The sequence below is a fragment of the Mycteria americana genome, chromosome Z, assembly GCF_035582795.1.
Source record: "Mycteria americana isolate JAX WOST 10 ecotype Jacksonville Zoo and Gardens chromosome Z, USCA_MyAme_1.0, whole genome shotgun sequence".
NCBI classification, from domain to species: Eukaryota; Metazoa; Chordata; class Aves; order Ciconiiformes; family Ciconiidae; genus Mycteria; species Mycteria americana.
Window position 1 is genome coordinate 2,008,215 of NC_134396.1, and position 25,413 is coordinate 2,033,627.

Here is a 25,413-nt window from a genome sequence, read left to right on the forward strand (position 1 = left end):
CAGCCGCGGCTACAGGGCGGGAGGAAGGACAAAAGGGGTTACCCCCTCCTCCCCCCCCCCCCCCGCTTCCCCCCGCACACACGCACACGCCCCCACCGGTCTCGCCTGCTTACCGGGTGGTTGACAGCGAGGGGAGCCGGGCAGAGGCCTGGGGAGGATGGAGGAGAAGCCCTCCGCCAGCATCAAGCCCTACCTGGACAAGCTCACCCTGGGGGTCACACGGATACTGGGTGAGTGGCGGTGTGGGAGAGCCCCTTGGGCCTGGGGTGGGCCGGGGGGGCGGGAGGGGGGTGGTCACTCCGTTGTCCTGGAGGCCGCCCGGGGGCGGGAAGGGGCGCCTGCCTCAGCGCTCAGGGGGGGAGTCCCGGGGCGGCCCTGCGAGGCCCCGGCCCCTGCCGTGGCGCCGGGATCCCCGCCCCGAGGCGCTTGCAGCAGCGGCGGGGCCGGGCCTGGCAGGGCAGAGCCCGGCTGTGGCTGCCCGTGACAGCCCGGCGGCCGGGAACCGCTGGGCAGCCCCCGGTGCGAGGCCCGGGCGCCTGCAGCGTTGGGAACCACGGTGCTGCTGGTTGAATCAGCGGCAGAAGTCCTGGATCTCTCGACGTAAAAGAGCCCTACAGTCTCAAAAAAATCAGAGAAAGTGGTGTTTTATTCAAAATCATAATTTTTAGTCTCTGTTGTAACATAGGGTCAGCAGGTAGCACGGCCGACGGAAGGAGTTCACTGTGGTGCAGCGTGCTGTGAATCTGCTCAGGATCAGCTCCCCATAAATCATCACCCTGCAGCTTATCCCCATACCCTGGGACTTTTCCACGACGAGCCCTGCTTGCCATCTCCGTTTTTGGCTCAGATCTTGAGCCTTCTTGCATCCCTGCGGTTCCCTTTGACATTCAGCAGGAGTGCAAGGCATTCAACATCTAAAAATACAGCTTATTAGACAAAACTTTACTCATGGTAGTAGAGTCACAAGAACTGGTGAAAGTATTTGCATTTGTGAAGGATTTTAGCATCAGACCTTTCATCTGTCAGCAGCTTGGGGCACAGAACTGTCATATTTGTATAGCTGGAAAGCAATACATCTATCCCAAGCATGGCGTACAACATTACAAGCTGCAGTTCCAGAACTTCTTCCTATGAATCTTAAAATCAAAAGTGACGGCTGTAATTACCTCACCCAGCCACTGTATTGCAGGACAGTGAGTTTCATCTGGTAACCTAAGTGTTTCACTAATTGCACATGTTTTTAGATAGCTGCTCAGACAGATGAGATTAAAAGATCAGGGCAAAATTCTTGCTGTGGGCTTCAGTGAGGACAGGATTTCATCCTCAATCTGTTCAGTGTCCTCTTACTGACTCATTGTTGGACTTCTTGGAGGTTTTTTCATTTGGTTTTTTTTGTTTTCCAGCTGTGAGGTCAGGATAACATTATCATTCTACTCTGTGAGAGCATTAAAAAGGTGAAACTACTGACGATCAACGATCATGGCAAATGCTTCTTTGAAGTAGCTCTTTTTAAAAAATTACTAGCCTTACCCACATTTTTACCACCTAGGCTCAGGTGTAAGAGATCTGCATGATGTTAACTATGTCCAAAAGTAATGTTGCCATATAAACTGGTTTGAGTAGGTGTATTATTTACATCAGCAAGACGTGGCAACGCGGGTTTGGCTCTGTAGCATCCCTTTCACATGGAAGGTGTTTCCTGGTTTGTGTCTGAGTTTTCTTGTTTTTCTGTCTGTATCTCTGACGACTCGTGTTGTGCAATGTAGCAATGCACACCCCGGTCCATTGCAGTGATGTTTTACTCTGGTTCTTTTCTCTGTCTCTCCACTCCTTCTGGGAATTTTGCACATTTTTTTCCCAGTGAAGTAGTCCAAAGCATGTAAATTGTGCCACCATATTAGCATTGCTGAACTAATTGGGAAACATTACCAATCTGCTCAGTGTTTGTTTCTTTCAAATAACAAAGGGTATCTCTTTACAGAAAGATGCCTCACTCTTTCAACCTACTTCAGTAGGTTGCAGCACTAGAAACTATCTTATTTTAAATCTTCTTTTGGGAAGTCTCATGAAGCCAGTAGATACTTTTCTGCCTACCATAACATAAAAGCAGTAATAGGCTTTTAACTGTTGAGTTTGTGAAACATTTTTTTCAGGAAATAGAAATGATTGTACGATGAAACCGAACATACTCCTTTTAAGCAAGAAAATTTTGCACGTACAGTATATGGGAGCTTGAGGCCCAATTTTCCAATACCTTGATGAACAAATGTTCATGGCACCTTTTCAAAAACCCTCCTTTAAACAAATTCTATATATGAGATTAGGGGTTGTTTTGGGTTTTTTTCACTTGTCGTCTCTGTGGGAGTCCCTACCAGGTGGGAGATCTCTCACAAGCATTGAGGAGGTTGTAATTTGAGGAAAAGAGAGGCATTTTTCCTATTGCCAGTATGATTCATTTTGCTGAGGTTCTGTGATTAATAGCAAATTCCAGAAAAGTTGATTGCTCACAACTAAATCTGAATAGGAGGTGTTAACTATTCTGTACTGCCCAGAGCAGGACCATACTTCACTATTTACAGTCTTTATTAGATAAGAGTGTAACTATTCAGACATTTTAAAAAGGTGTTGAGAGTTTATCTAACTTGTAGGCAATATTAGCCATACCATAAGGACTGATAATGCTGTGATTTCCTGCTTCAGCTTTGTGTCAGACCATTACATCGACTCTTTCTGATTAATATTGCAAAGCATTTTTGGAAGCTTCCAGATGAAATGTCCTAAAAATAGGACAGTTTACTGTCATCTTGATTCAGAATAGTTAATAGGGAGGAGCATCCTGAACTAGTTAAGCATTATCCTATGTGTTTTGTCTAACCTAGGTGGCTTCTTTGTTTATTCCATCTGGAAGAAAAAGCAACCCATGGCAGACTACTTCTTTTGGTCACTAATGTTTAATGGAGCTCCTGTCCATACCTACACACATCTGTTAAACATGGTCTTCAGTTTACCCACAGGATATTTTTAATATAACATTCAGGCTTTTAAGATGGAATTTCTCTTTCTTTGATCTTGGATTTGGTTCAGACCTCTTTAGAAGTTGCAGTTCCCTCGTTCCTAGACATCTTCTTTGACTGATACAATATTTAATCTTCCGTCATCCCAGCCGAGCCGTTGTGTATGATGAATTAAACATCCCTGCTGTTTTCTTTGATCACAGAAGTAACAATTACTCTGTTATTACAATCTCTTAACTTGTCATAATGCTTGCATAGCCTAGATGGAAAAGACCGGTTAGATCGTTGATTCCACACTCTTCTTCAGAAGCAGAATACGTATGGACAGCTTATATTTGAGCAAGAGACAGATCCCCCCGCCTTGTACCCGCCTATTTGAAGTGAAACTTGGCAAAACATCAGAGTCTTCTGTATGTTGTGGCCCCTCATTGGCCAGAAAGATTACCGAGTGACCTACTATGATTTTATTTTTTTCTTTTTTCTGTCTTTAACTTGGAGTTTGGTTTTCTGGTGCTATGTTTTGTCTTCTAAATTATCTGACAATGTAACAATCAATACTTCCAATTAAAGTGAAGTTTAGATTTCCTGAAACTGAGTGCTGCTCTTCCACCAGCAGAACAGACAAGGGCAACTCCATTGCTAGAATTAAAAGCCCAGCGCTGGAGATAAAAACCAAACCAAAGCTCTCTGGTGCCTGCCTTTCCTGTCTAGTGCACTGTGTATGTTTTACCAGAAAGCAATTACAATATGTATGACTGCTTTGGGAGCCAGTACTTTCACAGCAGAGCCGGTCTTGAAAGTCCTGCATAGTGATCACTTCTACTCCACGGCCCTGTGTGCTGGGCTTGCAATTCCCACAGCAAGTTAGTAGTCTTTCTGGACCTGATCCAAAATGAATGAAGTCAGTGGGAACTATTTCAGTTGGCTGTAGATGAAGTAAAACATGATGAAATAATAAGTGCAAGGGAGACTGTTCTGCCATCACACACCTGCAAGGATAGCACCACATAGATTAGTATCTTGCATTTATATAGCATTCTTTCCCATAAAATACTCAGGTAGTTTTTATAAAAGATGAGCTCAGTGCTCATTACAAATTTGCAAGTGTCCAGCTGGGATTCCAGAGAACTGATGTTTGCTTATGCATTTCCCTTTGGCAGGATCAGATTCTGCATCTGCTCAAGCCCACTGAATCCAGTGCTGAAGTATGCCCAACTTTGTGGAATACGGTTGTTAGCAATTCACAGCAACACTGCACAACATCTTGTGTCAAGCTGAGAATATCCTACCCAACTGAAACCACAGGGCATGCTTACAAAGAAAGATTCATCTTTCTTTTAGAGTTTGCCCAGGAACCCATGGTTGATTTTTCCATGAATCCTCTGCAAAAGGTCACACCTTGAATACAAAATGTGTGTGTGTATATGTGTGTGTATATATCTATAAAAAACATCAAAGGATGGCATCGTGCAGCACTAGGCATCCTCGTGCCAGGACATGCTGAGTACAGTTACACACAAAAAAAATGACTGCTCAGTCACCAGCACAATGCTTGCAGTCATTAATGCCTTTTCCCCAGCTGTCAGTCAGGTTAACTTGCAAAATTGTCTGGCTGTCAGTGCTTGATGTCACCCATGCCAGCTGCAGACATGTTCCTCTTTTCCTTTTAGAGACTTCTCCAGGAGTTGCTGAGGTGATGTTTGTGGAAAAGGAGCCAGCTGAACGCCACACAATCATTTCATGGGAGCAAGTGAGTATTTTTGTGATAATGCTGCAGTGAGGTCAGTCTGAATGTACAGCAGCCCATGGAGAATGTCAAATGCAATGGCTACCTTGCGTTTGTTTGTGAGACAACCCGTTACCAAGTTTGATGCACAGTGGAGCCTAAACAGATTTTTTTTTTTTTTTTTAATCTAGTATTACTCTGTCTTTTAGGCTATCACATCACCTGATCTGTTAGAGAAACTTTATTAGTATGGGTATATTCAGAATGACAGCTTTAAGAAGAAATCATGCAACTGTAGTAGGCAGCAACAGTGGTGACTCAGTGTCCTGGTTTTGGCTGGGATAGAGTTAATTTTGTTCCTAGTAGCTGTGTTTTGGATTTAGTATGAGAATGATGTTGATAACACACTGGTGTTTTAGTTGTTGCTAAGTAATGCTTACACCAGTCAAGGACTTTTCAGCTTCCCATGCTCTGCCAGGGGCACAAGAAGCTGGGAGGGGGCACAGCCAGGAAAGCTGACCCCAACTGGCCAAGGGCTATTCCAAACTATATGATGTCATGCTCAGTATAGAAACTGGGGGGGAGTTGGCTGGGGGGTAGCGATTGCTGCTCAGGGACTGGCTGGGCATCGGTCAGCGGGTGGTGAGCAATTGCATTGTGCATCACTTGTTTTGTACATTCTATTATTATTATTACTATTATTATTTTCTCTTCCTCTGCTGTCTTTATCTCAACCCACGGGTTTTACTTTTTTTTTCCAATTCTGTCCCCCATGTCACGGGGCAGGGGGGAGAGGGTGAGCAAGCAGCTGTGTGGTGCTTAGTTGCCAACTGGGGTTAAACCACAACATTCAGTGGAGAACAAACATTGTTCTGACTCAAGTCTGAAACCGTTTTCCAACTCCCTTTCAAATAAAATGAAGAAGTTCTTTATTATTCATTTAAAGGCCTCAAGCTGGAAAAGACCACTGAGCCACCCAGTTCATTCCAGTTATCTGTTTCTCTTTTCAGTCTCAGCTATTCACTTCCATCTCTCATAGCCCCTCCTTCCACCTCATTTTGGCTGACCGACCCAATCTTTTGGCCAAGGCATGTCCCACTGCCTGTTCTAGAAGACCATGAGGGACACATGCTCCCTTGACCTCACTGCATCAGAGTGTGTGACCAGAGGGCTCCTCAATACTGTCATGGGCAGAGATGGTATTTTTGGTCCCATTTTTGAATACACATGTGTTTATCAATCCCATGACCATGGGGGAATAACTGCTTTCTAGGTATCACTCATATCTAGGGAAGGGACAGTAGAAGCTGACTGGCCTTTGGGAAGGGCATGGCAGAGGATGGAGTTGAGTGAATCATCCTCCCTCTGCTCCAACCCTGGCTATGCCCTAGCACACATGCTCCCAGAGACTGCACTTGTTACCAGTACATAAAATAACCCTCTTTGATGACGCCTTGCCATTTACAGTTTTTCCTAAACAGTAGGGAAAAATCTTGCTCTAGTTTTGGTAACACCCTATCCCAATTAGTGATATTTATCAAGAATTTATAAATCCAGGTCAGAATGTATGTACTGTAAACCTGTGTTATTTACTGAAACTTGTATAGCAGCCATGAACTGTGGTCAGGCAGAAATATCTGGTTTTTCAGGTTCATGTGAACTGATTCCTGATTTCCTGTAGTTGTTGTTCAGGTGTCGGATTAACTGGGCTGGAAAGTCTGGGGCACCCTGACTGTGAGCCAGCTCAGGTTGGGGAGCAGCAGAGTGATATTCACTCATTCTTCTGTTGAGTGGAGAGGACTGGTCCTCCTGAACACAGTATTGCTCTCATTTTCAGGTGCTGCTACTCCTCCAAACTAAATTGGGTTTGTTTCAATATTGAGCTATTCTTGTAAAGCCAAACTTTGGAGTGCAATGATTTGGCTATGGCGTTTCAAAGATGTCAGAATAAAACGTCAGCCCCGTCCCCCCTCCCCCAGTGTTGGACTAAGTTAATTGTAGAAGTGAATGGTGAAAATTAAGTAGATACAGCTGAGCTGGACTGCTAACGGTGAAGGACTTTGCTATCTATTTATTTGCTTTTGGTTCCAGTGGCATTGACAAAACGTGAAGTCTCCCTTCTCGAATTAAAAGATAACTATTTTCTCTTTCCTTTTTTTCTTGAGCTTTGGCGATGAAGTCCAATATCTAACACAGTCCACATGATTACAGTATGTTCTGCGGTGATGATTTATGTTCTGCAGCGATCATTAAGTGCAAAGCACTCAGCACCTCACAAGGCCCTTCCAGGATGAACTTGCACCTCGCTTTTCCTCAAACTCATTATGCTTGAATTTGAATACAAGTTTATGTGGACTCGACGTTCACTTTTATCCCTGTTTTTTTTTCCGTAGCCACTAGGTGGCAATACATATGCACGTAATCATTTCTCCATAGTTGAGATTTTAACAACATCTTGTCACGGTCTATATTTTTAACTCCCTGGTATGTCTTTGGTTATGAAAGTATTTGCAGGGCTTTTTGTGTGATGTAGGGAAACCTGGTTAAACTAATCCCAAAAGTACATTCTTTTTCCCAAAAAAACTCTTTTCATTGAAACTCACTAAATAAAAGCTCTATTCTTAAGATTATTTTTTTTTACTTTTTTTTCTAGAAGCAATTTTTCCAGTCCTATTTCAGTTTTGCAATGGAAGGGTATTTCTGCTAAAAGAAAATCTAAGGTATTCAGAAACTCTTAAAATCAACCTTTTTTAATTATGAATGATTAAAATTATATGCTAATAATGCTGGCAATATGCACATTTTTTTGTCTCCATCAGCTATGTTTGTTAAGTTGGGCTGTGCCTCGTTCGTGCTAGTATTTAACTGGATACTACAGTGTAAGTTTTAAAATCTTAGATCAGCTTGTTGAAAGTCCATTAGCTGCCATGAGGCTTTGCAGGGGAAGGTGAGCTTGACAGGAGACAGTGAAGTAAGACAATAGGAGAGCAGGAGAGTTTTTTTCCAAGGCTTCCTGTAGAGGCAGAAAGAGTTGTTGTGTCTTACACTTCAGGAAATCAAACCTGAAATCAATCCTGAATATGTTATTGGAAATCAGCACACTCGCAAACATATTTACAGTATATGATTGTCAAGTGTTTACATGGGTAGCATCGCTTTTCCAAAACTTTCAAGCAGTTCAAAATATTTTAATAAAAACAGATACTTTTTTCACCTTTCCTGATATTTAGACCTACCAAGGTGTTATCTTTTTCCAAGAAAGTGAGACAAGCAATAGAAGGGGGATTAGAGAAAGAGTTGCCAGGTCACTGGAACACCAGTGCTAATAACTGTATATCGTCCTGTGAACCTGTTCCCACTCCTAAAATTGGGCTGGCAACTGCCCTGGTCCCCTCCACGTGCAGTTTTTAAAAGTACATGTTATACTAAAATGTTGCTAGGAGGCACTCTGGTATTTGCAGTGACAATGTCTGAACCACATTTTCTTTTTGCCTCAACCAGAAGAGAAATAAGTCATTCACATCACTGTTTTGGTTTTCAAAAAATAGAAAATTGCATTCCTAACGGGGGGAGCTGGAGGTCCCAGAGCACAGCACCACAGCAGGCCAGGCAAAATGAAGAGGGTCATTTTGCCTGTTCCTCTAATTGGCTTGTTAGCAGTGTCTGAACTGTCTCTGGCTGGCTGTAAGCATTCCCTGCCCATCACGTTGCTGGAGCATTGATATTCTACAACTCTACATGGGAAATTTGTTCTTTGTCCTTATGCACTTTGTCTACAAAGATTTATTTTTCTGTAATAAAACCATAAAAAAGCCCTCAAACAGTCTAGTGCTTTCCTGTTGTGGAATGTCTTAGGCTCCCAGACAATTTAGAAACTCTCTCTGCATGTAAATCTCAGTGGGAACTGCAGTGGTGGTTTCTGGCTATTCTAGAAATCTTCTTCGTTGCTTCTACCATATCTTTTTTTGACTCAAAAGTATGCATGCAGGCGTGCATATCCACAAGGGTCCTTCTTGCCATCATCCTTGTAATGTCCTCCCTCAGCATTAGGCAAGCCTGCCATCCCTGATCCCCAGGAGCACAGGATCTGCCCATCTTGAACCTACCTTGTGGCCCTGACCATGGGAGAGGCAGGGAAGTGGATCCAGCAGAACCAGTGTGTGAGGAAAGGTGTATTTCTTCAAGCTGCATAATGGGGGAGAGGCTGGAGGACTTTTGGGAGGCAGATAGTGTTTCTGACACAGTGTTCCCCGCATATGGGGCCTTATAATATGCTGATTAAAAAATTGGCTACACAACACCATCCTCAAGAGAATTCCCAAATCCTGTTCTCTGTCATGGGGGACAGGTCTACCTCAGCCCCATGCCTTTTGGGGCAGGAAGTCCAAGCAAGGTGATCTCCTGGGAGCCCCCCCCAGATCAGATTTATGAAAGGTGCAACAAGAATGTCTCAGTATCTTACATAAATTAACGTCTTCTGCATTCACTGGCAGCTAGGGCCAGTGATGAAACACTGTCATGAAACAGCATGACATTAGGGAGAGAGAAAGGTGGCTGCTGATGTGCTCTGCTACCTGGAAGCCCTGAGAAGGGATATAAATCCCTTCCTTCTCTCTCCAGAATCTGGATAAGACTCATTCAATTTTTTAGAGAAGTCTCTCTAGAGAAATATGCTTTGATTGCTGTCTATTTCTTTGGTGTATTTGCTTGGGAGGCATTGTTACAACAGTGCTTTAAGTGAATTGCCATATGTCAGTGTTTTAGCTCTGGATCCAGTGCTGATCAGGTCTTGGCAGAAAGGCTACCCTGCTTCTAATATTCTTCTCTTTCCTCAATGGACTGTGCTTTTTCAGGAGACTATTTGGGAATATTATAGATAATAAACAAAAGAAATAGACCTCACACACCATATTGGGCACTTGGGATATTTTGTTTTATGAGCTGATGAGTGTAACCAGATGACTGGAGTGAAAACAGCTGCTTGCCAGTGCTGTGGTTAAGCCACTTCTGGCACATTATTAGGAATATTGTATTTTATGGGGCTGGAGATCACAACCCTGGAAACTACCAGTTGGGCAGGGGGAGTACAGAGCTTGAGAAGCCATTTTTAATGTGTAGTAGTGACTTGTTTCTCTGATTCTGCTGTCAGAAGACCACTGTTTTGAAGTCATAGGATCATGTGGCTAAGCATAATGTGACAGATCAGACAATCCTTTCCATCAGATGGGAGAGATGGATATTAGTGAAGCTTTCTATGTAGAGGCCTTTTCCTATAGACCCCAGATTTGCTCTGGTACAGCATTTTCCACCCATGTATTTTGCACCATCATTTGGAAAGTCATGCAAAGGGACATGGTTAGGAGAATCCTAAAATAAAGTGGGGAGGGCAGCCATTTGGAAAAACATGCACATGTTGATCTTTCCATCCAGAAAAGGAGGATTCAGAGCAGAAGGCCTATCCAGATGTGATTTTTTCTTTGTCTTAATCAGCTATGTTTGTTAAATTGGGCCGTGCCCAGTTTGTACTAGTATTTAACTGGATACTGCAGTGGAAGTTTTAAAATCCTAGATTTTGTCATCCTGATGGATCAGGTTCTCCTGCTTAGAGGAGAACACCCACTGAAGTCAAGAGAGCTGTTCCTATACGTATTTTTACTGCTGGGGTAGATCAGTTAAAATTGGAGGGTTGAAATGGACTGAAAGTGCCGTGTAAATATTTATACTCTTCTGAGGCTTTGTAGCAGGTCTGTCATATTTTCTTTCTTCACAGTTTTAAACCTAGTCACTATGCTTACAGCTACAGCTTGAAATTGGAAGTGGTGAAAGCACAGCATGAAATTATAAATATTTAGGACTGAGAAGAACGCACAAAAGAAGGTGTGTTTGTTAAAGGCATTTGAAGAACTTCAGATATGTCCATGTGGTTTAGTAATCTCCTGAAACTTACCACCAGGGCCTCAGCCATCAGCAGGCTCTTATCAAAGGATGATAAATTCTTCTCAAAACAAAGTTTCTACAGTATCAGATTCTCTGCTTTAATACCTGTTGCCTCTGAAGATTTTCCCTACCTATGTTAGGAAAGCACTGTGCTAGTGACCAGGCTGCTGATGGGGCAAGTAAAGTGACCTGCCCTATTGCAAGCTGCAAAGCCATTAATGTCTGGGACTTGTCAGTAGCAGCCTGTCAGCATAAATGGATATGCTTAGAAAGTAAGCTATCACGCAGGAGTGAAGGTTGTGGGTGGGTTACAGGGCCCTGCACAGCATATACACCACAGTTTAGGGGACAGGGACTGTAACAACTCAAAGAAAATGACTGTGAATAAGGCTTTAACAGGCAGAAGGGCTGCCCTTGTCGTAGGGGAGGGAGGGGATGTGGACAGGAGGAGGCCAGCACCTTCCCTTGCTCGTGCGAGTCACTGTTGACCAGAAGCCAGTGTTGCAGCTGGATGCACAGCTGGCAGGTAGCTCCTGGTGGATAGATGCATTGAGGCAATATCAGGGCAGATAACTGGATATTCACAAGTTGCAGACATGGGGGAGGATCTGATCAGCAGCTGTTGAGAGGTTACACGTTTGTGCCCTGAAAGAAGCAGAGCTACATGAACTGCGTGTGCATGTTTCTCTTCCTTAGATGCTGGTTACCAGAATATTATTCCTTTATTTTATGAGACTTTGAATGTTACATTCTCTAGTAGCTGTAGAGAAGTATCACAGAATCACAGAATCACAGAATCATATAGGTTGGAAAAGACCTTTAAGATCATCGAGTCCAACCATAAACCTAACACTGCCAAAAACCATCACTACACCATGTCTCTAAGTACCTCATCCAAACGTCCTTTAAATACCTCCAGGGATGGCGACTCAACCACTTCCCTGGGCAGTCTGTTCCAATGCTTGATAACCCTCTCGGTGAAGAAAAATTTCCTAATATCCAGTCTAAACCTCCCCTGGCGCAACTTGAGGCCATTTCCTCTTGTCCTATCACTTGTTACCTGGGAGAAGAGACCGACCCCCACCTCTCTACAACCTCCTTTCAGGTAGTTGTAGAGAGCGATGAGGTCTCCCCTCAGCCTCCTTTTCTCCAGGCTAAGTAGTCCCAGCAGAGGCACGGTATTGGAAAGCTATTAACATCTGACTCCTCTGCTTTCTCCAAAGCAATTCTGTAACTGCTCCAAAACCCACACAGGTCTCTGAGGCCAGGCTGTGAATACCTACCTGTATAACATCTTGACCTGTGGAAGGGTAAGCCTATATGAGGGACAACACTACTGACCTATAAATGTTCTTAAAGTTTGTAATTCTATCTTTTCTTGCTTTGAGTGTCAAACTCACTGCACAAAGAGCAGGACATAGCCAACAGCATGGCTTTAAAACTGGCTGAATGAAGGAAATACACCTTTTTTAGAAAAGGCTGAAAATCCTGTCACAGAAGTGCTTGAATTATCAGACATGCTGTGTTGCAAATCTCACATTATTTGTCAATTTGCCCTGTAAAATGTAGCTCCCAGAGTCCTCTGATTATAAACAGATCTCAGATCAACATTTTAAAGAAGAAGTTGTCTGTCCTCCTGGTTTAATGACAAAGCTTGACCCTCAAGGGGCTTATTTGTGTCTTTGTTCCTGGGCAGATTTAAAAGCACATGGGACTGAAAAGGGAGAATGACCACAAGTTGCAACTTGGAGTTTCAGACTGCAATTAGGAAAACTTGTTCACAAGGAGGGTAGTGCAGCCCTTGGGCAGGTCAACACAGAGATTGTGGAACCTGCATCATCGGTGACTATACTGAGTTTTGGGATCTGATTCTTTTGGAGTCTTGAGTTTGATGATACTTTAAATGCGAACTCACTTCAATCTTTCTCAATCTGTTTTTTCTCTAAAACAATTACAAGCAAAACAACAGATAACTCCTTTAGTCATGTGTGTTGCTTGTCTTCTTAAAACTGACAGGCTTCTGTACTGTTTCATTTTGTGTTCTTGACACATCAACAGAAATGGAGGGTCAGCAGCCAGTCCTGTGACCAGGAGCAGTGCCTGCAATTGCCTATAGCTCTTTGGGCTTCTTGTTGTTCTGAGGATAAGCCTTTATCCTTCCTTCCTCATATTTGTTGCTAAGTTGAAGAGTCTAAGTTAAGAAATGCTCCTTCCACAACCAAGACAGGTATAGGAGAAGGGTCTTGGTTCTTAGAAGCACTCTCACCAGCTCACTGGAGTTGCTTCTTTTGCTGTTGGCTCAGAACGAAGCAGGCTTAGGAGCCCCAGCCAAGCGCTGAAGTTTGGTGGGATGAAGCCAGACCAGCAGGTCTGTGAGGCTGATTCTATGTGTATTTGCACACATACTGTTTAAGTGAATCGTCAAACCTGCTTGATTATGTGCTACTATTGAGTCTCTGCTTCTCTCACTTACTTGGAATTGAAATCCCTCAGAAGAAGAGAGTCCTTGTGCTAATACTGTACATGCTTTAGTGGAACAGGTAGGTTTAGTCTGATTTCCCTTAAAGCAAAACTCTACTCTTGTAAGCCATATATATGAAAAAGCCAATTGTTCTTATATATGTGATCTTGGAGTGGCTGTTAGTGTCAAAGGATGATATGTCATCTCAATTGGGGAACAATCTTGTAATAATCTTGTGGTGACTGACTGCTCATTGTGAAATTTTCCCAAGTCATCTTTGTTAATACAGTAGAACAGACCCAAGAAATAAGCAGTTTTCTCTCAAGGTTTTAGGATGAGATATCTGAGCTGATTTGAGTCATCTTGGAGTTGAGCAAAGCATTTGGTGGCAAATATTTCTGTAGCAATATTCAGTTGTTTTTTGGGTTTGAGGCACTTCCTGCATTTTCCCATAACACTTTGATTGTGATTTGCAGAAAAACTCCTGCATATTGCCAGAGGATTTAAAGAACTTCTATCTAATGACTGATGGCTTCCAGATGACCTGGAGTGTGAAGACCGATGGTGAGTCCATGTATTCCTCTCCACCAATGCCCTCATTTCATTGCAGCCAGTCTTTCCTTTGCAGAATCTCTTTAATTTCGAACTTACTTTCTGCACAGTCAATACACATCTGTCAGTGTCCTGCATTAGTCTGAGCAAAAGCACATGCACCAAGTTATTTTGAATGAAAAATTAGCACCATTCCTTAACTCACAAAAAAATGAAGTAGTTTGTTTCTGCTAGGCAGCTTGATCAGTGACTACAGAAAACGGACTTCTGGGTTAATAAGTGAGTGCAGTTCTGCATGGGATTGTAGACTATTTTGGAGATATCCTGGTGAGGAGAAAAACATGTCTGCACATCAGAGATCCCCTTCTGATGCAACAGGGCAAAGCCTGTTGCTTGCACATGCTGGACTTCCACAGAAGAGACGTACACTGAACACTGGCTAGAAACCAAACAAGTCTTCATGACATAAATACCATTTGGTAATACACTGGCCATCTGTTGACACTCAGATTTAGGTATGGAGTTTAAATCTCATACCTAGACTCCCTCTGTAGTTCATGGAGAGAGAAGCAGCTCTACCACATTATCCTATCATAAAGCAGTAGGAAGAGTTACCCTCCGATAATGCCTCTTTTCATTAAAAAGTATATGTACATGCCGGAACCTGATTCTGCTTTCCACCAGCTGAAGTCCATTCACTGGAGTTATTTCTGGAGTCAGTGGTGGAAGGGAGAACAGGACCAAGCTTTATTGTCCATCCTTGTTTGGCAAGAATCGGGCAGTGTGTTCACTCTGCACTGGAGCCCCGCAACTGTTATGCTGGCTTCTGTTGCCTTCATGTGAGGTTGTCAAATTGGGTTGTGGACATTGCTCACTTCTGGAGATGGGTGTCAAATACAGGATTTTCCTCAGGAAGTAGAATTTCATTTCAGAGACAGTTGACATCAGGGCTGTAGCACCTGTACTGAGTCCCATCATGTTTCAGGTGGGGTTTAGTGTGTTGTGACCTCTGAAGCATCTTGTTTTCAGGGCACACAAGTGCACAGAGACCAAGGACGCTCACATAACTGTCTTGTTTGAGGAAGCACCCAGTAGTGCCTTCTGAGGCCCTTCACACTGGCATGTGGCTGAACAGGGTGCTTGTTGACTTGATGTCTGGTAACAGTACTAGTCCTCGGAAGGAGAGACAAGTGGCAAGTCCTCAAGCATTCATTCAGGAACACCCACATGTTGACACACTGATAAAATCCTGTGTTGGAGTGGGAACCAAGAGGATGCACCCTCAGCAGGTACATGGGTTCCATGTACATTCCAGAAGATGAGCTGCCCTATAAGCTGTGAATAGGTGGGGTGGTTTCTGGTATGAAGGACAGCAGCAGGGAAAAGAGTTTTGAGGAGGTGGCTGTAGCTAGCCAGGATTTTTAATAGCCATTTTCACAGGACTGAGCTAACAGCTGCAGCACAGGCTTAGCCAGCAGTGTAATTCTCATGCCTGCACAGCTCTGAAATGGAGTCGCATCACCTGTAAGTGTGATTCTGTGTTTGAAAAAGCCTAATTTTTGCTCCTGTGGAGCCTGACGTGGTTAAGTGGCCAGGTCTCCTGGGTATACCCATTTCTTCCCCCGCTCTGTGTTTTAAAGGAGGTTGAGTTGATGTGTGGAGGAAAAGAAATACCTTCTGTGCTTTCCTGACACTGGGTGTGATTAACAATCAATCTTATTGTAGATACCCCAATGCCCCTGGGCTCCATGGTGATTAATAGTGTCTCGAAGCTATGTCGGCTTGGAGGTTCCTCTATGTACACTCTGCCTAATGCACCAACTCTCGCTGACCTGGAAGATGACACAGACGAGGAAGGTAAGGTCCTGTTAACAGGCTAGAAAATGTGCTCTGTTCCATCCCTTTTGCTCTGTTAGGGTAATGTTAGGATATAGCATATGGATATAGCAACAGAAAAGGTCACTCCAAGTAGATAGGGTTTTCTTTGTCTTCTGGGCCGGATCTACTATATGTCCTATTAGTCCCTTAGAGCCTTGAGAGGTAGACCTGTATGCTGTGAATCTCATGGGCATTGTTAATGCTGCCAGTCGCTAGTATTATTTGCATGCTCTTTTAACAGCCTTGCAGCCCTCCTGTTCTGCCTTTTCCCTATTTAATTTTTTAACTGAGGCTTCCTCCAGTGATTCAGCTTTTAAAATCTTTGTGTGCTTATGGTGTTACATGAACAAAAGGTAACAGTTTTTGTCTTGGTAATGAACAGACAGCTGGATATGCTCTTTGGAATTGGGAAAATAACTCTGGTAAATACATGTAAGTGTGAGGTGGCACTGGAAAATGTATGTTTCCAGACTGCCTAAAAATGCTGGGCATCCTGCAGTTTGGAGAGAAAAAGAAGAAAAAAAGCCCACTCTTTTTCTCAGAGCTCTGACAGTCTAACAAGACTGGAAGAAGTAAGAAGATAAGAACAGAGCCTGGTGTCATGCTGACTCCTTAAAAAATTGCTATTTGATTTCAGTCTTATCTCTGAATCTCTATAGCTCTTGTAGCTTCTAAATGTGGCTGAAAGTTTCTTTTTGCACATTCCAGCTTGGCTGCAGTCCTGATCTTCTAGTCATTGTGATGAAATGGGCCAAGTTCTGCTTCCATTTAGCCACTCAGACCTCCACTGATGCACTTATGAGGTACACTGAGAAAAGGTTACGTCCCCACCAGTGTTCTCATTCTGACTTTCATGGAAAGCTCTTCTGAAGAGTACAGCTCTTGTGTCCCCCTTCTTCCGCAGCAGCATTAGAATTCAAAATGATATTCTGCAAGAACTTGCAGCTACATGATCCCAAAATGGTCCTGTAGAAAGGCTATGTGGTGGTTGTGGGTCAGAAGTTGGATATCAGTCAGAACATGTGGCTATTGAGAAGGATGCTCATGTCACACTGGAAAATATGAAGAAATGTTCATCAAAGTCTTCTGTCAAGAGAAGAAGAACAAACTGTTCTCCCTGTCCTCCTTAGAAAAAAAGAAAGGGGGGCAAAAAAGAGATGGTGGATAGAACAGAAGTAATGGGCTTCAATTGCAGCAAGGAAGATTCAGAATCCACATGAGGAAAACATCTAACTGATAACGATGGATTTGGGTTGACTGCCTGGAGATTGTGGCATCTGCAACACTGGAGAACTTTAAGAAAAGATTAGACAAACACCTCTCAGGAGTGACATCTGTAAAGCTGATCTTGCTTTATGCCAGGGAAGGACTAGAGGGCAGCTTGATATCTTTTTTCAGCCATCAGATTTTGACCCTGTGGTTTGTTTTCCTACCAGACATTAAAATTTTTCTCACTTCTTTTTTTTTTTTAACACAGGAAACTTAATCCTTTCCAAGAAGTATAAATAGAATAGTTTGATTTAGTTCTTCCTCAGCTGATTTATTAATAAGTATCAAACAGATTGACTCTTTGCAGCTGAGTCACAGTTAGTTTTCCAAACATGTTTCATGAAGTTTTTTTTCTGTTTTCAGGTAATGGAGACAAACCAGAGAAGCCACACTTTGATTCTCGTAGTCTTATCTTTGAATTAGACCCATGCAATGGGAATGGGAAAGTTTGTCTTGTTTATAAGCACACTAAACCAGGTAAGACTGAAAAGAGCAAAGTTAGTCATCTCTTGTTGTGGATTGTATCTGCAGGCCACAGCGTAGAATTATCTTACATTTCTGATCTTCTTTGCAATTTGTAGATCAACATTTACTGGGACATCCTGTCTCCACTGAAGTCAGGGGCTAAACCTTACAGAGACTTAACTGGAGCTAACATTTTCCCTCCTTCTAATGTTTGAATCTGAGTTTAACTTAAGATTTCTGCATGCATAGCATACTTGCATACTGAAACAAGAAAGCATTCGCGTATGACCTACAGACAACCACGTTCAAATAATGCAGAAGGCTAACACATCTGTGGCTACTTGCATGTCTCAGAACAATTCCCTTACATTTTGATGAGAAAGGGTGTAACACTGCTTAGAAACAAAGGATAGATGGTAAAAACTGTCCTTAGCTGATTGAGGCAGACTTACACTAGTTCTTCCACCTTGTGCATGGATGCAAGAGCCTCCAGGTGCTAACTAGGTCAAAATTTGGCAGGAAGGGTTAAACAGGAGAGTGAAAGATGTGAGCTGAGCTGTTCCTTCTGACAGATACACAGAAAGCTGCTATCAGTCAGGGATTACTGAAATACCCAAATCATTTGTACAGTAGTTGTCATCTGACACAGTGCACAGGTCACTAGATGTATGTGTATACCTGTATGTTCGCTGTGTGGGGGTGTGCAATTGTGGTATACCTATTCTTAGGAAAACCCTTTGGTTGTTATCTTGTGTTTTTCATTGGGTGTGACTGCCACTCCCAAGGCAGAAACTTCTTACTTGTCCTCTTGCCTTCCAGTCTTAGCAATTTCAGCACATGCAATGGATAACCTGGGCAAGTGGAGGGAACATTGTTTACAGGTCTTGATGTCAGCACAGGGGACAGGCAGTGTGTTTAATCAGCAATGTTCAGCGTCTCAGTTTCCCAAGTAAAATCACTTCTTTTTATGCTCCAGAGGATGTCACCACCAGAGAAATATTTCATCACTGTGGAATGATTTTGCAAAATGTGTTTTTGTTGGCAGCACACACTCCCATGACTTCCAGACTCTGGACTCTATTCAGTAATCCAGATGTCTGACAATTGAGTTAGTTGCTTTTTACTTTGTGGGGTAGATAAATGTTTGCCATTATTGTACTTTGAACTTACACAACAGAGTTGCTGATGTCCAAGCATGTTCCATGTAGAACATCAGTCCCAGGTTGGGAAGGAATAGCTTTGCATGCTTTTTACAGTGGGGAAAACGAATATAATGGCTATTGCACGAGTATTTTTAGTAAGGCTGGAAGCAGAACTTTTCAGTCCCCACCCTCTAACCGTTAAACCACATTGCTTCTGGATAACCATCTATGTTAGTCAGGGATGCTGCGTTTTAGAAGCTGCAGCCTTTCTGGTAAGTATGTTGTGTCTCCCACCTGACAATGGCCAGGGGTTGATCTTATCACTGCAAAGCACTAGTGTAATTTGTGTTTGTTTTGTTCTAGTTGTCTCGCCAGACACAGAGATATGGTTCCTGGACAGAGCTCTGTATTGGCATTTCCTCACCAAAACCTTCACAGCCTACTACCGCCTGCTCATTACCCACCTGGGTCTCCCACAGTGGCAGTACGCCTTCACCAGCTATGGGGTCAGCCCCCAGGCCAAGGTAGGACAGCGGGATCCAGCTCATCAGTATTTTGCATAAGTATAGACTGGAAAAACATCTTCCCACCTTTTGACAAGCAGTCTGTAGGCTCAAGTGGGCCTCCCTAGTGAGCCATGGAAGGGGCCATGAGCCTTTCCCCTGTAGCGTGTTAACAGTCATTTGTTTATGTTAGTGAATTCACTAGCATTGTGTTAACCTTGCTTTTCTCACCCTAGTTGGGCTCTACCTTTGACCTCTAATAGCAGGTGGTGGAACCCCAATTATTTCTTTGCTTTCTTGACTCTGAAGCCAACTTCCACTTCCATGACTGCTGGCAAGTGAGGAGATGTAAAGCCATTCATCCCCACAGCTGTGTAAGATTTGTCTAGATCAGTTTTCTGGGCATAGCACTGAACAAGAGCCTACTGCTCTCTGGGTGGAGAAGGGAAGTCCAGGTACACATTAGGCAGAAGCCCAGAGGAAGACTATGAGCTTGAGCCTTGCCAAGAATATTAATTCCCTTGCATCCTCCTCAGTCATGAAGAGATGCCTTGATAAAAATGATGCTCAAAAAGAGGCAATTTAAATGCCAGAAGTCCTAGAAGGAGTTGTAGGAGAGCTCCAGGTACAGCCTCATGACCATTCCAGCCCCTTATTATTATTAAAATTGCTATTCTGCTCTGCCAGAACCCTGCTATTAGAGGCTTCTGCCGTTCCTCTGTGCTTGACTGGGCCTTCAGCCCTAACCCTGCTTGCACCTTGTGAGAGGTCAGGGAATCACAGAATCACAGAATCATATAGGTTGGAAAAGACCTTTAAGATCATCGAGTCCAACCATAAACCTAACACTGCCAAAACCACCACTACACCATGTCTCTAAGCACCTCATCCAAACGTCCTTTAAATACCTCCAGGGATGGCGACTCAACCACTTCCCTGGGCAGCCTGTTCCAATGCTTGATAACCCTCTCGGTGAAGAAAAATTTCCTAATATCCAGTCTAAACCTCCCCTGGCGCAACTTGAGGCCATTTCCTCTTGTCCTATCACTTGTTACCTGGGAGAAGAGACCGACCCCCACCTCTCTACACCCTCCTTTCAGGTAGTTGAAGAGAGCGATAAGGAATGGATCTGACAATAATACTGAACACAGCACATAAGCCTGTGCGATGTCTGTGCATGTTGGCAAGGCCTGGTTGGTCTCAGTGAGTGTCCTGCACTTCACCCAGACTTGACAGCTGTCTTACCAGCATGACATTCCTTAGTCCTGCCTCAGCCCTGTGCGTGCATCAGAACTACTCACTGAAATCACTGCCGACTTCTCATCTATCAATGGCTGTAGAATTTGGCTCTTTGTCTTTCTGGTGTCTTCCCTGTTATACTGTGCTCTACTTTATCAGTAAAGGCTGTGTGCCTGGTACTCTAGCATATGCCTGTGCTCTGCCTTTCTGTAACTTTCCAGCTACAATATTTTATTATGTTCAGTATATTCACAAACCTTAGTGAAAAATCATTCATGTATTCCCTAATCATTTGCAGCCTCTGTTAGTTAAAATCCTCCTAGTATGTTAACCATTATCATTTTTAAAGGTCTTCAAGGGTGGTATATTAAAGCTGTTTTCCATTAAGCAGTACATGAATAGATTGCCATCTACATTTTAGTATTGATCTTTTGTTTATCTTGTTCAACACTTTGCTGATGGTTTCTGTGGGATTTGTAATACCATAAACCCCTACAGTTTTATTTCCTGACTTCATCAATGGAAAACTGATAGGAAAAACACTAAGAGATGAGAACTGCCGGGCATAACACTGTGGTGGCATCTGGGAACCAAAAAAAAATCGTTGTGGTCACTTCTAGGTGTAGAATCAGGCTGAAGTGAAACAAACACAAAATCCTTTGTGTAAAGAGTTAAAAAACCTGCATTATTGTATGTGTGAAGAGAGGGAGGGAGGCTATATTTTGAGAAGTTCAACTAGTTTGGTTCTAATTTATAAGCACTTTTAAATTCCAAGGGTTTTTAATCTTTTCTGCTTCTCTGAATCTAAATAAATGTGGTTTAGTTTCCTCCCCTCCCTTTGCTTTTCCTCCTGTAGTTTAAATCAGGAGTTGCTCCTGGTAGGAGTTATACTGCAGGAAAGGTAGTGTTAGGTTTGTGTCTGGTTCTCTTCTTCCCTGTCTGGAACGTGGAGCAGTTCCAGGACTGGAGCTGTAGCTGTACCTTGTGTATCCTTATCACAAGGCACTCTGCACAGTCCTGTAAACTGCAAACTGATAAGTGGTGTATAATTAAAACCAGGTCTCAGGGGTTAGGGGGAACAGGGTGGAAATGTCTAATTGCAGTTTGATTTTACCCTCTTCCTTCCCCACCCTCCTGCCTTTCAGCAATGGTTTAACATGTATAAACCCATAACCATCAACACAGCTCTCCTCTCTGAAGAAGCTGATTCCTTTGTGAACAAGCTGGACCCCAATAAAGTATTTAAAAGCAAGAACAAAACTCCAGTGATCAAAAAGAAACCACCCTCCCAGCCAGCAGGCTCCCAAAAGAGTCACACAAGCGTGACCTCCTCCAAGACATCCTCACTAGCTGGGAATTCTTCAAGGAAGTGAGACCCCCAGATCTGATCCTGAACAGCATTTGCAATAATGTTTGATGTTCTCTGATGCAGAGTCTCAGTGGTTCAGACCAAGTTCCTTGTGCATGAATAGATGTGCCTATGGAAAACACATTGCAGCATTTGCATGAAATATAGCCACTATGTACTTCAGCATGGAAGGGATGTAGTTCCTGGAGACTCTGAGAAAAAAACTTGAGACATTGACTTTATTCCCTTCTGCTACTTGCAGCATGTACTTTTCAGAGGGCATGAAGAAGCCCTTGATGTCACTGCTCTGTAGGGAAGCTTTTGCTCCTGTGCAACTACAGCAGTGAAATGAAAGCAAATGTAAGTCACTGTTACTTTAATAGACCCATGCTGAAATACAGCATATGAAGATATTTCTGCCATCTCCTTTGAAAGAAACCTGCCCTGACCTTGCATGCTGTGGGAGCAGGCTGGAACCCACTGAACAAAGAAATATCTTCTGCTTCAGGCAGAATCAAACTCCGCACTTCCCTGCGCTCCTTCCAACTTCTGCTCTGAAATTCATGGTACAAAGGGACCTGGGGCTTCCATGTCTCTGCATTGGCCTAGTCACTTGCTCTACAGCCCAGACCACTTTTTGGCCTTTGTGCCATACCTTTTTGGATAGTGACGTCTGTGTGATGTCCTTCCCAATAAGCCTGAAGCCTGAAGCTTGCAGCTAGAAGCTGCAAGAGCCTTCATTGCCTCTGCTTTCTCCTCTTGTGGGAACTGCTGAGTCAGGGCGGGTCAGTGGTGTTAAGAGCAAGAGTCCCATAAGCCAGGAGGACCCCTTGGTTTGTCACACATTCATTTGCAAAGTTGACCATTCAAACAGCCTTTGTCACTTTTTAATTGGGCAGGATCTGACCAGGGGCCACTGAGATTCTACAGCCTTAGATGCCCCTGATGCTCTTTTATGTACTGTAAGTTTTCAGGTTAGAACTGCACTTTAACCCATTCACTGCTGGTTTTTAGTTACATCTGATTGTTTCCATTACTTTTGTATGCCATTCTGTCTTCTTAGATGTGCTGGAAAGACATGGTAGCAACCAACACATTTTGTGCCTAAGCAGGGAAATCAAAGTCACCATGTTCAAATAAGCATTGATTATTTAAACAGCATCATCTTTTATTTATGAAACAGTCACATAATTATGTAAGACAAACCTACCTCACAGGGATGTTGTGAGGCTTTCACGAGTATTTGTGTGGCCTTCAGAAAGGCAAAGCCACCCTGTAAGTGCTTAATAGTATTTTAATAAAGATGTTAATATTTTCCTCCAGAGTGATTGAGTATTTGAAGATGCTTTTGGGTGCACATGCACAAGGATGTATGGTAAGAGCAGGGTGCAGGCTGGATTGTTTGGGGTGTTTTTTTATGCAGTGGAGAATCTCTCACTGAGAAGGGACGGGTTACAGTGTCTTTTAGCTAATCCCATCTTGTGCTACTCTGAAGTTTACAGTTTAGTTCACACAGGCCAAAAGACTCAGCTGTGTGACAGCTGTTCCACTTCCGTCCTGCGCTCACTGTTCAAAACTTCTGCAGCCATCAGCCCCAGCTCTGGCATGCTTTGCTGGCTTCCAGCACTGCCCAGGGCCCACCCTCAAGCGCAGTTGCTGCATTGCCTGGCAGCTGCCCTCTGCCACCCCAAAATGAGAGAAAATCCTCTAATGATCTTCAGCCCTCTTAAGCCGATGTGCGCCTTGTGCCAGAAGACCTGCTTAGCTGCCCTACTAATGTAAGGTCAGCTCTAATGAGGAAGCGGACATGTCAGTACTGACCACCCCACCCCATGCCACAGTAATACATTAGTAATCCTTTTAATAGTGAGATACGAATGATCGTTAAAGGCAGTAAATGCCATTTTCTGGAATTTGTGCAGTAGTGATGTTCTGTCACTTCCTACTCTTGGAGATACCTATGTCGTGTGTTCATGGTACCCATCCCCGGGACTACAATTATGTGCTTGACATAGGTACCATACTTGCTAAGCACTTTCTAGAAAAGTTAAGGCTGTTGTCATCCCCCCCGGGAACAGGCCCCCTCTGTTAGTTTTACTTTTAATCCAATGATACCTCAAACTTGTAAGGCTGTTGCAGGCCCACTTCCTCATTCAGATGTGTCGTGGTTTAACCCCAGCCGGCAGCTAAGCCCCACACAGCTGCTTGCTTGCTCCTCCCTGGTGGGATGGGGCAAAGAATCAGAAGAGTAAAAATGAGAAAACTCGTGGGTTGAGATAAAGACAGTTTAATGGGGAAAGCAAAAACCACACATGCAAGCAAAGCAAAACAAGGAATGCATTCACTCCTTCCCATGGGCAGGCAGGTGTTCAGCCATCTCCAGGAAAGCAGGGCTCCATCACGTGTAACGGTTACTTGGGAAGACAAACACCATCACTCCGAACGTCCCCCCCTTCCTTCTTCTTCCCCAGCTTTCTATGCTGAGCATGACGCCATATGGTATGGAATAGCCCTTTGGTCAGTTGAGGTCAGCTGTCCCGGCTGTGTCCCCTCCCAGCTTCTTGTGCACCCCCAGCCTCCTCGCTGGTGGGGTGGGGTGAGGAGCAGAAAAGGCCTTGACCCTGTGTAAGCACTGCTCAGCAGTAACTAACACATCCCATATTGTAAACACTGTTTCCAGCACAGATCTAAAACATAGCCCCATACTAGCTACTGTGAAGAAAATTAACTCTATCCCAGCCAAAACCAGCACAGTTGGAGGTGGCAGAATTCCTGCAGGAACAGGGCAGCCTCTTCCCACATTTCTCATGCAGTCAGAGTGGGGAAAATGATTTGGTTTGGGGGTTTTTTTGAGTGTTTGGGGATGCTACCACGGAAGTTGGCTGAATTCTTTCATATGGTGGTAGTTAAAGTCTAGCCTGTCAGTAACATCATGGTTCCATGACACCAACATGTTCCAGCAGAGCTGTGCCAGGATTCAGGAGAGCCTGTAGCTTAGTTTACTAATTTTTTGGTGCTTCCTGAATGTTCAGATCAAAAAGCAAAAAACAAAACCAAGCATGAAAAAAAAAATCAGGTTCAGGCTTCTGTTTCAGACTGTCCTGGCTCTTCTCTGTGCTCTGCCAAACTAGGTGTTTGTTAGGGTGGCAGATGAGCAAATGGAAGCAAGCCTAGGTCCCTGACCCATCAGTGTAGTATCTACCTCTTACGAAAGAATATTCCAGATCAAAATTTCTTTAAGCTAAGTTGTTTCTGCCACTGTGGGATCCTGTATTTTGATTTCTATGAACATACAGGTATCTGGAGTCTTGCAGCTCTGCTTTGCTTTTCTCCAGAATGTGATGATTTTTTGGGGGTAGATTTTTACACAGGGAGATTGAATAATTTCATCAGGTCACAGACAGGTCAAGCCCTACCAGGGTCTGCCCAGTGTCTCAGAGACCAAATTTGTCTGATTAAGCAGAGTAGGTTTCTGTGTTGTAGTAGTCACTTTAGCATTAGTATCAAGGCTTGCTGAAGTCTTACGCCCCAAGAATTTTCACCTAGATCCACCAACCGTGCACTGAACCTTTGCTTGGCTACATGAAGGAAGGCCCCTGAAACTGGTGCAAACCAGAAAGATAAGGAGGCTTCAACCTTAGCAGAAGCTGCAATCCTAGAGATAAGAGAAGAATCAGCCTGCCTAGAGACAATGAAAGGGCCCAATGAAGAACGGGAAGACCCCAGACCCTGATACTGCTGTTGGTCCGAACTGTCTCCTGAGGGGAGGGGAATTTAGATTGTGAGGGTATAATTACCCAGGGATTTCTTTGTTCTGGGTCCCTCTCCAGAGGCACCCAGCTTGAGCTGTTTTCACCACTGTACCAATAAATTTGTCTG

The 25,413-nt window shown here is 43.7% G+C and overlaps 1 protein-coding gene across 2 annotated transcripts; it reads left to right on the top strand.

Moving 5' to 3' along the window:
* TPGS2 (tubulin polyglutamylase complex subunit 2) lies at positions 1-23,626 on the top strand. Of its 2 annotated transcripts, XM_075488415.1 has the most exons (7): positions 11-230; positions 4,685-4,764; positions 13,615-13,702; positions 15,416-15,547; positions 17,201-17,314; positions 18,808-18,968; positions 21,332-23,619. In XM_075488415.1, exons 1-7 carry the CDS (start codon positions 158-160, stop codon positions 21,557-21,559), a joined length of 876 nt encoding a protein of 291 aa, XP_075344530.1. In that variant the 5' UTR covers positions 11-157; the 3' UTR covers positions 21,560-23,619. The 2 variants fall into 2 exon arrangements, with proteins under 2 accessions (XP_075344531.1, XP_075344530.1); XM_075488416.1 differs by lacking the exon at positions 17,201-17,314 and having other exon boundaries at positions 1-230; positions 21,332-23,626.
* Positions 23,627-25,413: the final 1,787 nt, after the last annotated feature.

Excerpts from the sequence above, each read along its gene's own strand:
- TPGS2 (XM_075488415.1), top strand. The coding sequence starts at position 158 with ATGGAGGAGAAGCCCTCCGCCAGCATCAAGCCCTACCTGGACAAGCTC. Across the intron at positions 231-4,684 it reads GGGGGTCACACGGATACTGG|AGACTTCTCCAGGAGTTGCT; the intron begins GTGAGTGGCGGT and ends TTTTCCTTTTAG. Across the intron at positions 18,969-21,331 it reads GGGTCAGCCCCCAGGCCAAG|CAATGGTTTAACATGTATAA; the intron begins GTAGGACAGCGG and ends CCTGCCTTTCAG.